The 12,601-nt window shown below is 36.3% G+C and overlaps 1 protein-coding gene across 13 annotated transcripts in view; it reads right to left on the bottom strand.

The window, feature by feature from the left end:
* Positions 1-12,601, bottom strand: part of NUMB (NUMB endocytic adaptor protein) — a 174,007-nt gene that overhangs the window by 58,434 nt on the left and 102,972 nt on the right. For all 13 annotated transcript variants that reach the window (XM_060004253.1, XM_069540424.1, XM_069540421.1 and 10 more), the window contains one exon: positions 1,785-1,925. In XM_060004253.1, the coding sequence (XP_059860236.1) occupies positions 1,785-1,910 (126 nt within the window). In that variant the 5' untranslated portion in view covers positions 1,911-1,925. The remainder of the gene's footprint in view (positions 1-1,784; positions 1,926-12,601) is intronic.

The following is a 12,601-nucleotide window of genomic DNA, read 5'->3' as shown; positions in this document are numbered from 1 at the left end:
AGCAACTAAGCCCGTGCGCCACAATTACTGAGCCTGCACTCTAAAGCCCACAAGCCACAACTACTGAGCCTGTGTGCTGCAACTACTGAATCCTGTGTGCCTAGAGCCTGTGGTCCGCAACAAGAGAAGCCACCAAAATGAGAAGCCCACTCACTGCAACCAAGAGTAACCTGTTCGCCGCAACTAGAGAAAGCCCATGTGTAGCAACAGACCCAACACAGCCAAAAATAAATAAATAAATTTATTAAAAAAAAAAAAAGAACCTACTGTTTGGCTGGGTGTGGGGTAATAGAGAAGAGTGTTAGTTTTTATGTAAGAGAGGTGTTTTGTTTTGTTTGTATTTTAATATCATACTAAGCATTTAAAATTAAATACTAAGTTTATTATTCCTATAAAAGAAGTTTCAGGAAATGAGTTGCGTAGACAAAGCTAAGTGATTAGGAAAATGTTTCATTATTGACAGACTGTGGATAATTTGTGTATTTTAAAAATCATGTATTAATTTAACCTATAGATTCTCAAAAGCACTTTTCCTGTCATATTGATTGTTTTTCTTTCTGAGACTTTAGTCCATGTTTCAATCATAGTACTGAGGCAGTAAAAAGGAGCAGAAAATCACAATAAGCATATTCACACATAAGAATATACCAAAAAATAGAGAAAAATGCTAACACTTTATATTAAACTAAATTTTTTTCTTCAAGATATTAACATTTTGTTGTAGTTCCTTCTATTTTTTGTCCTCATACTTAATACATCTCATAGCATGTTTATACTATTAATTGCTTCTTTTCACTAAGCAGTATAGCATGTACGTTTATTTCTTCCATGACCTTAAATACAGAGCCTTCTTCTCCAGTCTCAAGTAGCAGTAACAAAAAGCACCTGCACGGCACCCGCTTCCCTAGATCTTCACTATGTTCTTAACCTCTTTAAGCTTCCTTTTTCTGATCTGACAAATGACAGCATTAGTTTAAATAACCTCTACGTGATTAAAAGTTACAAGATTAAAGAGGAAATTCCTTCTGACTTAACTCTTCCCATTTAAGCTTTTCTAGAACATACCAGGCCTGTATTTAAGAAGGCAGACGCCAGCTTCCTCTGTCCCACCACTTAGTAAGCATATCCTGTTGAAAATAATTTGATTCTTGTGATTCTTGATAATTCAGGACTTTTAGATATTTCAGGATTAGTATTCTCATCAGAAGTGATCTTGGGACTGCCCTGGTGGCTCAGTGGTTAAGAATCCACCTGCCAATGCAGGGGACACGGGTTCAAGCCCTGGTCCAGGAAGATCCCACGTAATGCAGAGCAACTAAGCCCATGCGCCACAACTACTGAGCCTGCGCTCTAGAGCCCATGAGCCACAACTACTGAAGCCCACACGCCTAGAGCCCGTGCTCTGCAACAAAGACAAGCCACCACAATGAGAAGCACAGGCACCGCAATGAAGAGTAGCCCCCGCTCGCCGCAACTTGAGAAAGCCCCGCACGCAGCAACGAAGACCCAACGCAGCCAAAAATAAATAAATTAAATTTAAAAAAGGAAGTGATTTTATTTGTAGTGATTCCAGATTATATACAAGAAATTCTTATTTAAATATAAAGAGAAAAATCATTAATTATAATCTGTTTTTCTTCTTACTAATGCTATCATTGAAGCAGAATATAAAGGGATTAGCTTTTAGAGTGTTTTCTTTTAACTGTCCTAATTAATGGAATTTCACATATAATAAACTGTCAATTCTTTTCCACATCTAGATTTATAGAAACATGAGCTCTTACCTTAACTGGGAAGCTACATTTTCCAGTACGAACTCCTTCTTCATCTGTCTGCCACTGATGTGGACGACTGGCCTCTGGAACATAAACATCTTTCTTTCTCCTAAAACTTTGCCGTAGTTTATTCATTTTAATTTTTACAAGCTGTAAAAGAAGTATGAAAAGGAAGTTATTACTTTCTCACATATTTAAAGTTTGGATTACCGTCCTAATAAAAAACTAGTATTCCAAATTAAAGGTTTTGTTTTAGGGGGAAATGAGCAATTAGTATACTTCCTCTTAGAGTAACTCTAGGTTCAAACAAACAAATCACTTCACTTTTTGAAAAGACAATTATAATGCTATTCTTGTAAAACAACAATAACCTGTTGTAGGATCTGAAGAGATGTTATTCTAAGAACTTTCAAGCACTTTAACTGCAATAATCCAATGAGTATTCCTCCTGATCTACCTCTCAAATCCATTCTAACTCCTGAATAAGGAAATGTGTACCTGTAGCCAAATTATAAACTGCTAACAATTTTTGAAAATATTCTGAAAACTTTGATCCTTATTAAGAAAAAAACATTCTGGAACACTGATATTTGGGGATCTTTTTGGCTTACTATCAGAAGACACTAAGCAAAGCAGGGACTTTAATAGCCTTTTGTAAAAGATATTTTATAAAAAGAAATAAAGTTTCCTTTAAACATACTTAAAGAAGAAAAAGTTCTAGGATTACATTATTCTAAAGAAGAAATTTCTTGCAAGTAGTATGACATCAGAATGTACTTTCATATTCATAATAATTACAGATATGAAAGTAATCTAACAGTTTTCGATCACAAAGGTCCAAGTCTCATCATTAACTCTGTAAATTTAAAAGTATTAAACTACAGTCAGTGTTTTTGTTTTGTTACTGGAAGAGGCACTTCTCTAATGCTTTCAAAGGTACAGTAGAAATCACAAAACTACAGGGAAGGAAGACTTATCTGATAAGAAACAATGGAGCATTTAAGAGCCAATGAATAAACATAATGATTAAGTGTCCCTTTATAGGGCGAATCTCAAAATCTGAAACCAATACCTTCAGTTTTCTGTTAAGGAGCATTGCTCATTCTTTCCATGAGGGATTTAAGCACCTCAACCAGCCTAAAAAAGAGATCCTAACTTGAGAAAATGATGTGACAAAGCTATATAGAGGAAACATCTTCTCTGTCAGGAGTGTTAAATAACAAAGGATGGAACATTAATTCCCACATTAACAGCAATGAAAGATTTGAAAATCAAAGTTTGCATTCTGAGGAAAAATCATTTTGTATTTTAAAGTTCATAATGCCACAGCAGAACTATTACCAAATTAGCTAATTTACACAGACAGGCCAATCTTACCACACGTTTTTCTTAAAAGGTAAAAATTCTGACAGATGAATGGTAATGTAAAAATCTCTGGATTTTCTAAAAATCAATTTATTATTTCTCAATTCAAAGTTGATTTATAGAGATGAGGTAGATATTAAACAATCAAAGGACTCGACAAAAGGTAATCCATCCCTTTGCCTTTAAGTAGATCACTCATTCCTAAACTACCTTAAATGACAGCCTACCTTAATCTAACAGACTTCCAAAAAGAATTCCATAACCTTCCTTGATAATACATCCTGTCATATACTTTCATATCACATTTTTAAAATATACACAAATACAAATATAAGAAAATAAAAAGCACCTATATCCTTGCTCAAGTTGGCACCCTAAGAATCTTGAGGCAAAAAGCCTATATGATTCCTTTCTTTTTAATTTCTTTCTCTTAGCAAAAAAAGACTACACACACCTATCCAGCTGGCCAACCCAAACACCTGAAAATCATCCCCACTTCTATTCTTTCTCTGACCAATACCTATGGATCTTACCTCCTTAGTATATCCTGAATTAATTCCCCCACCCACCACATCGGTTCTACTATCCTCATTTTTGCTTAAATCATTGCAAAACCTTATCAACTTAATGGTCTCTTTGCTTCCAAGAGAGGTCCATTCTGATCTGTTCTCCTGACTACTGCAAGAGTGCTTTCTAAAATACAAATCTGACCATGCAATTACTCTGCTTAAAATCCTGCAATTGCGTCACATCACTTTCAAGATAAAGTCTAAATTCCCAAGCATGGCAAACACAGTCCTTTTTTAAATCTGGCTTCACTCACCAGCCCCATTCACATGCTAAGCTCCAGCCATATGAAACTACTTACAGTTCTCCAAACAAGGCATGCTATCTTTCAGAGCCTCTGTACATGTTCCTTCATCTGCCTAGAAAGACCTTTCTCTATTTGCTTCTGTTGAAGTTTACTCATCTTTAAAGAGTCAGCTCAGAGTCTTCATAGAAGCTAGCATTTTTTCTGACAAGCCCCTATCTGGTCTACGTCCTTGCATTTCACGTGATTCCCATGAACACCCTCCAGATAACTCTATTACTCTACTCCTCAAGACTTACAGCAATTTTCTATTTCCTTTATGGTAGGCTATATCTTGTTTGTTTAAAGTTATTTGTTTAAATAGTACCCCTGCATCTAATACACTGCCTGTCATATATATGGCATACTATAAATTTGAAGAAATGAAAGATAAACCCCATCGTATTAGATGATATTTACTAGGTAGGATAAATGTAGACATGTAAGACCAGAGAATCATCGATGTTGGAAGAGACTGCATTTAATAGTAGGCCAACCTCCCACTGACAAAGGAACTACTTTGGCAACTTTCCTTAGAGGAAGACATCCAACCTCTGTCTAAATAGCTCTATTACAAATTTATTTGCTCTTGGGCAGCTATTTATTGTTGTACCACTCTACTGACCAATAAAACAACAGACTGGAAGTGTCAATTGGTTTGGGGGGGGTCTAAATATCATGTCACTTTCAGTACTAAAATGCTTTGCAATCAGCATTTCTACAAAGAAAATTACGTGTCAGTGATTCTTGAACTATGCATTAGGTAGCCCTAGGATTTCCACAGAGGAGTCCCCAGGACCACCAGTTGTTTGGAAGGGAAGAGAAGGTTAGAAGACTAGACAAAACTCTCAGGAGGAGCTTCAGGTCCCTGTCACAGCTTCAAACAGACAAGCTCCACTTTCTCTGATTTACATGTTGGGGTTCCATGTAAAAGTTTAAGGAAAGGGTTTCACAGCCAGAAATTTTTGAAAATTAGTGATATTAATTATAATTGTTCTAAAATGAACTTGGCAAAGTGAAAATACACAATGATAGTATCTTGCTTGTTACTTCTTAATGAGTAACTACCACTGGCCTGTAAAATAATCTAGCAATTAAGATAATAATTAATACAGGGAAGAAACCAAACATTCTGTTTTCAAGTAATCTATGTATAATGATTTTGCTTACAAAAAAAAAAAACAGATAATAAGAAAAAAATAAAAAAAGTTAATTCAAAGTAACGTTTACTATTGGTCCTCAGAAAGGTCGAACTTTACTCCCAAATAAAGAAAATCATATCCCTTATGACAGTCCTGGTTGAATACAGGTAAAGAATATATTTTTGTAACTATAAAACCTGAGAACCAACTTATTTTGTCCTTTCTAAATTTTTAAAAAATGAAATCCCCATTCTACTAGAATTTTCAAAGGTCACTAGGTACAACTTAATTGCCAAATTCAGAAAACCTTTTCACAGTTCTCATTCCTTAAATGCTCTGCAAAATTTGACACCACAATTCCAGCTCTCCTTTGTACACGTGTTTCCTCCCTGCCTTTCCCTGTCCCCATACTCTACTCCTCTGGCTTATCTTCTTCACTTCTGTCTCTACTGATGCCTTTGAGGGCTTCCTCTACTTTCTCCTACACATTGAGGGTATTCCCCAAATATCAGTCCTCCACTGGTGTTCTCTGTGCATTATCACTCTTGGAGAAATAATCAATACAAACTATTACCCCAACTATGATCATTTCCTAATTGTACTCTTAAGTCTTACTCTCTTACTCAAATTCCTACATTTGGGTGCATCAACGCTGTCTCAATCACATTAATTTAAAGTTAAATCATCACCTCTGGGCTTCCCTGGTGGCGCAGTGGTTGAGAGTCCGCCTGCCTATGCAGGGGACACGGGTTCGTGCCCCGGTCCGGGAGGATCGCACATGCCACGGAGCGGCTAGGCCCATGAGCCATGGCCGCTGAGCCTGCGCGTCCGGAGCCTGTGCTCCGCAACGGGAGAGGCCACAACAGTGAAAGGCCTGCGTACCGCAAAAAAAAAAAAAAAATCATCACCTCTTATCTCCTATTCCTTTGGTCTTCCCCCCTCTGACCCAAATTGTTTGGGTCAGTAAAAACTGTTTGAAAACTTACCATGTGCTGGGCCCTGTTACTAATGCTAGTGGATACAGAAATTTGTAGGACAACTTGCCTTTTGGTGGCTCTCTTCCCTTATAAAAGGTTAATTTCTGCACAATATGGGGAATGGAATAATAATACTATACACAGTATGGCCTAGAAGCAGTCTAGGTTCAGGAAACATTTCCTGTAGGAGATACTACCTGAGTTAAGTTTTAAAAGAACAAACATTAGCCACATACTGTGTAGAGTAGGAGGGAAAAGATATTTCAGGTAGAGGCAACAGCATCAACAAAACACAGATTCAGGAAACCTATGAATTAACTGACTCAACATGATGTAACTGTGCTCCAGGAAAGTATTTTGCCCAAAATGAAAATGATAAGACTGTAAGCCAAGCATTAGCTTCACTGTGTCAGGAAAGTTTTACAAACTAATTTATCTGGGCAAACAATTTGTACATCAGGGCAAACAGCGCTCCTGACAGGATAACAGACTGCTTCAAGAACCTTTTCTTGTTAAGTCCACTAATTTTAAATATTGTGTCACAAACTTTGCCCATCCCAACCAGTTCCCCACCTTGAAGGACCTGCCTTAAACCACATGAGTCCAGATCTCAAAACCCTAGAAATACCCTTTCCTAACTTCCCCTAACTACCAAGGCTCTGTCAAAGTGGTGCTCTCCCTTGCTGCAGTAAGTTTAATAAACTCAGCTTTGCTTGATCAACAGGACTCTCTTTATGGGGAAAGTCAAGAGCAGGAATTTATTACAGAAGGTGAGGAAGAAGGAGAAATCCAAATATGACTCCTAAGTTTTAGGCCTCAGTAAACTGGATAGATGAATTCAGCAAACTGAATTGTTGAATTTGAGGGGTCTGTTTATAGGGCTTCTAGGTGGAGATATGTATAAGCCTGAAGTTCAGGGAAGAGATCAGGGCAACCATAAGCAGTCACGACAGGTGAAACTTTTCTTGTGATGATCTCATTATTTCCCTATTTTTCCTAATAGGAGTTAGGATACAGTAAGTAGAATTAAACCCAGCACACTCAAACATGAATAAATAGAGGCGCACACACTATATAACTGGCCAGTATGAATTAACATAGCCATAGCAGTGATTAAGTTTTTGCAATGCTTGCATTCTAGATAGTAAACAGCCACTGTGCTGAGCCCCTAGCCTAGCATCTACCCCTTGACCGTCCACAATCCAACAACTGGTTCAGCTGAGTAGTAAGGCCAGTGAATGTTTTGATTGGTCAGTAACAATGTAAGTCTGATTCCAAAAGTCTCATCTCTCTCAGGCAGAGTTGCTGGCTTCCTACAGGGTCCCCAAAGGGTTGGCCTGCCTTCATGTGCCTCTGCCCGGTCCCAGGTAGGCACAGCAAGGATGATACAACAGTACTCACCAGTCCTCCACCCTGTCCACCATGGTCCTGAGTGTTGGCCCCCATCGTCACATGTTCCCCCAGTGAAATGTGGAATAGACTTGTTAGGGGAGACAGTACCTTCAGCAGTGATACTAGCTCCCCAGTAGTCAAACAGACTAACTCTTCATTAGGCTGGATAAAAAAGCAAGACCCAACCATGTGCTGCCTACAATAAACCCACTTAAACCTAGAAAAATGGTACAGATGAACCGGTTTTCAGGGCAGAAATAAAGACACAGACATGGAGAACAAATGTATGGACACCAAGGGGGGAAAGTGGTGGGTGGGGTGGTGGTGGTGGTGTGATGAACTGGGAGATTGGGATTGACAATGTATACACTGATATGTATCAAATGGATAATTAATAAGAACCTGCTGTTTAAAAATATAAAAATAAAATTCAAAAATAAACCCACTTAAAATATAGAGACACAAATAGGTTAAAAGTAAAATGATAGAAAACAGTATACCATATTAATACAAGTCAAAAGAAAGCTAGAGTGGCTATATGCGCCCCCGTCAATAAGTAATAGAGTAAGTAGGAAGAAAACCATCAAGGATATAAACAGCAAGACTTGAACAACAGTTATCAACCAACATGACCTGACTGACATTTATAGAATATTCCACCCAAAGACAACAGAATATACATTCTAATCAAGTGCATGTGGAACATTTACCAATACAGAACATTTTCTGGGCCATAAAACAAGTCTCAGATTTAAAAGGCTTCAAGTCACGCAAAGTATGATCTCTGACCACAATGGAATTAAATTGCCAAATATTTGGAAACTAATAAATAACACATTTCAAAATAGCCCACCAGTCAAAGTAGAAATCGAAAAGGAATTTAGAAAGTATTCTGAACTGAATGAAAACAAAATATATCAACATTTGTGGGATGTAACAAAAGCAGTACTTAGAAATTTATAGCACTAAACCGGTGGTTCTCAACCGGGGGTGGGAAGGGCAATCTTGTGCGTTTGGCAATATCTGGAGGAGACATTTTTGGTTGCACTAGGGGAGATGCCACTGACATCTCATGGATAGTGGCCAGAGATACTGTTAAACATCCTATGCATAGGCCAGCCCCTGACAACAAAGAATTATCCAGCTTAAAATGACAATAGTGTCACTACTGAGAAACCCTGCACTAAACGTCTATATTAGAAAATAAGAAAGGTCTTACTTAAAACAATGACCTTAGCTTCTACTTATAGAAACTAAAAGGACAAAGAAATGCAAAGTAAGCAGAAAAAAAGGAAATAGTAGGAATCAAAGCAGAAAACAATAAAGTAGGAAAATAGAAACATAGAGAAAAGGAAACCAAAAGCTGGCTCTTTGAGAAGATTAAAAAAACTGATAAACCTATAGCTGGACTATTTAGGGGGAAAAAAAGATACAAATTACCAAGATCAAGAATGAGAGAGGTGTTGTCTCTAATATTCTAGATATTAAAAATAATAAGGGAATATTATGAACAAGTTTATGCCCATAAATTCAACAACTCAAATGAAATGAAAAAATTCCTTTAAAGTTACAAACTTTCATAGCTTATTCAAGAAGAAATAGATAACCCAAAATAGTCCTATATCTATTAATGAAACTGAATTTATAGTTTAAAATCTTTCCACAAATACAACTCCTGGGCTAAACAGATTCACTGGTGAATTCTGCCACACATTTAAGGAAGAAATCATACCAATTCTACACAAACTCTTCCCAAAAAATTGAAGAGGAGGGAATATTTCTCAAATCATTCTATCAGGCTAAGATTACCTGACACCAAAACCAAACAAAGACATTATTTAAGCTTCTTAAATAGATAGAACAATATCTCCCATGAACATACATAAATTCTAAACAAAATTTTAGCAAATCAAATTTTAAAAATACATTAAAAATATATCATGACTACATGGGAGTTTTTCTAATAAATGCAGTTAGTCAACATTTGAAAATCAATCAACATAAGTCACCTTATTAGCAAACTAAAAATGTCCCTGTTAATATGTAAGGTTATAGCTCATGACAAACTGTACCTTTCCTTCTCCGAATTCACAGATTATATACTGAACTGAGATTTTTTTTAAATTGGTTAAAATTCAACTAATTATAAGCATAAATTCTTTTCTTTCTCTATCTCCCATAGAGTTCATATTTAGCCCTGACTTCTTTGTGATTTCTAGTCTTGTACTTCCAATTCCAATTCAAATGTCTCCAAATCAATTTATCTTTCCTTTCAAACAAGCTCTTCTTCCTGACTTCCCTATTTCTATGTAACACCTTTACATCCATCAAAGCTTTGAAATAAGAAGAGCATACTCTAAGATTCATCTCTGACACTTTTTCATAATTCTTCCATACCAAGTCCATCAACAGGTGCTACTGGATGGGAATAGGTATCAATATCTCTGGTATTCAGCCATTCAGCATTTCTATTCCTAATTGCCCTGGCAGAAAAATCACTTCATCCATGAACCTCTGCAACAGCCCCTGGACTCCAAGTCCTCTTTCCTCTAATCTCCTTACATAGTTGTGCCAGATTAATATTCCTAAAATTCTTCCTTGAATGTGTTAAAAAACTGTTGGGCTGGAAAAAGGTTGGGTTCAAGTTGTGGAGGCTCCTGAATGCCAGACTCAGACATTAAACTTCAGGATCTTCAACAGTCCAGCCTTGTCTCCCAATGCTTTCCTGCATAATCCTATGAAGATCAGACCTTTCAAATATTCTGTGGCTTTCCCACTTCTTTCTCTTTCTTCACCCTATATATTCTACTTGTAATATTTTACTTTCCTCCTCATTTAACTAAAATACTATACTAGGGTATGATAAGGAAGCTGATTTTAAAATAATTTTCTCATGTAATAGATGTGACTTGTAAAGAACAGGAAAAACAGAAAAATCCAAAGAATGAAATACAAATGACCTGTAATCCCACTAAGCAGAAATAACCTCCATCAACATTTTAGAGTTTTCGCCTTTGTTTTTCTCTGTGCATATATGCTTCAATTTTTTCTTTTTATAAAAGAGGGATCACATGATATCTTTCTCTCAGCAAGGCAAATTTGAAAATCTTTCCATCCCTTTCAGAGTAACATGCTTTTATTTATAATCTAGGTCAATAATTCAGAGAAACAAGAATTTTATGCTAGTTATAATCAAAACTTCATATTTAAAAATGAAGAAAAAAGTTGCAATTTATTTGAAGACAAAATTTATTTTTCACTCAGCACCTAGTTCATTTATTTACATTAATTTTAAATTATATATAAAAGACCTCAAATATTTTAATTAAAATTCAGTCACCAAGTATTTATTGACTGCCTACCATGCCATGCTGCAGTAACCAATACAGAACAAAACCCCTGCCTCTATGAAGGAGATAGACAGAAAATAAATAGCCAGATTATTCACAGTGGTGTGCTGACTGACAAGATCCAACTGTCAAATTTTCAGCAAGTTTGTGAACTGGGTGCTAAACATAGCCTTTATTACAAATTAAATTATAATTATATGTTATAATTATATGTTACATAACTTATATAAGTTACTTTAAAACAAAGGTAAAAACTCATCACTTCCTATTCTTTTTAACTACATTTTACTAGTATCTATGCTCTTGGGGTTATTTATGATTTTCTATCTGTAAGGTAGAAATACTATCTAATGCCGGGCTATTGTACATCTCTTTCCAACAACACGTTCAGTTCAGTGACTTCATGTTGGTAACTTGAAATCAGCCATGGTGGAAGTATTCAACTACAGAATTTGGCAAAAACTACCAATCACTGCTTGACTTATTGTTCTGTGATTGTCTAGATCTAAGAAACTGATGGAGAAAATGTTAACATGCAGATTGAACTTAAAAGTGTGTGGTGTCTATAACCATTACATTATGAATAGCACAAAAATTTTGAGGAAATATTCTTCCATTACTTGAAAACTATTATCCGATTCAGCAAAGAAGTCTCTTACGTCAATGACAAATGAGTGAAAATTGGACACACATTTTCATTGCTTCACTTTCATCTTACTAAACAAGCAAAAATATCAACCATCATTCATGTTGGAACTATACTTGGAGAACTAATTGTGAAACATTTACCCGAACACCACCACTCTGTGGTATGTTAGAGGTGGTAAATGCTATGCAGAAAAAGATGAACAGGGTTAAGAGAGGGATTAGAAGTACTGGAGGCAGGGATGAAATTTTAAACCAAGAAAGTAACACTTGAGCAAAGAATTGAAGAAGGTAAAAAAGTGAGCCATGCAGTAGGATGAGCGTTCCAGAAAAAGAAAATAATTAATGCAAAGGTCCTGAAGGGATAGCTTGCCTAGAGTGTCTGACAAACAAAAGAAGGTCTGTGTGTCCAGTGCAAAATGAAGACAAGAGAATAGGAGAGATGAGACCAGATGGGTTATACAGGACAAAGTAATATAGGACCCTGTGGGCCAAACACTTTAGTTTTTCCTCTGAGAGAAATGGGGAGCCACTGAAGGGTTCTAAAAGGAAGCACCTATATTTTACATTTGGCTGCTGGGTTAAGAATAGATTGAAGAGAACAAGAATGAAGCAGGGAGACAATTAGGAGGCTACTATAATAATCCAGCAGATGACAGTGAACTGAATCCAGACGGTTAGTACTAGAAGTGCTCCTGAATCTTGTTTTCATGCCTGCTCTAGAAAATGTACTATTCGCTGATATAATATCTGTTGAAATCAGATTTAGAGTATTTAAATGGGAGAAAGGTGTACTAACTTCCAGTGCTGGAATTAAAGGCAGTTTTCTAAAAGTATTTGCTCGACTGTTTCAAATAGGAAATCTTATCTATAATATTAATCAAAAGATCAGCTAAATTATCATACTTTTCATGGTAATTAACCTCATGCTTGACAAGATAAATAGATTTCTTGAACACTACCTAGGTATACGAGTGTATGAAGGATTACAAGCACACGTGGTAATTTGCTCTACCCAGGAAAGACCAAAAAAAGAACAAGAAGAAATAATAAATATTAGGCATCCACTGTGAATGGTACTTTAACAGGAGTTTCATGTGCAAGT

This window comes from Delphinus delphis, chromosome 2, assembly GCF_949987515.2.
Source record: "Delphinus delphis chromosome 2, mDelDel1.2, whole genome shotgun sequence".
Classification (NCBI taxonomy): domain Eukaryota; kingdom Metazoa; phylum Chordata; class Mammalia; order Artiodactyla; family Delphinidae; genus Delphinus; species Delphinus delphis.
The sequence above is the reverse complement of the archived record's forward strand: the minus strand, read 5'-3'. Positions and strand labels throughout refer to the sequence as shown.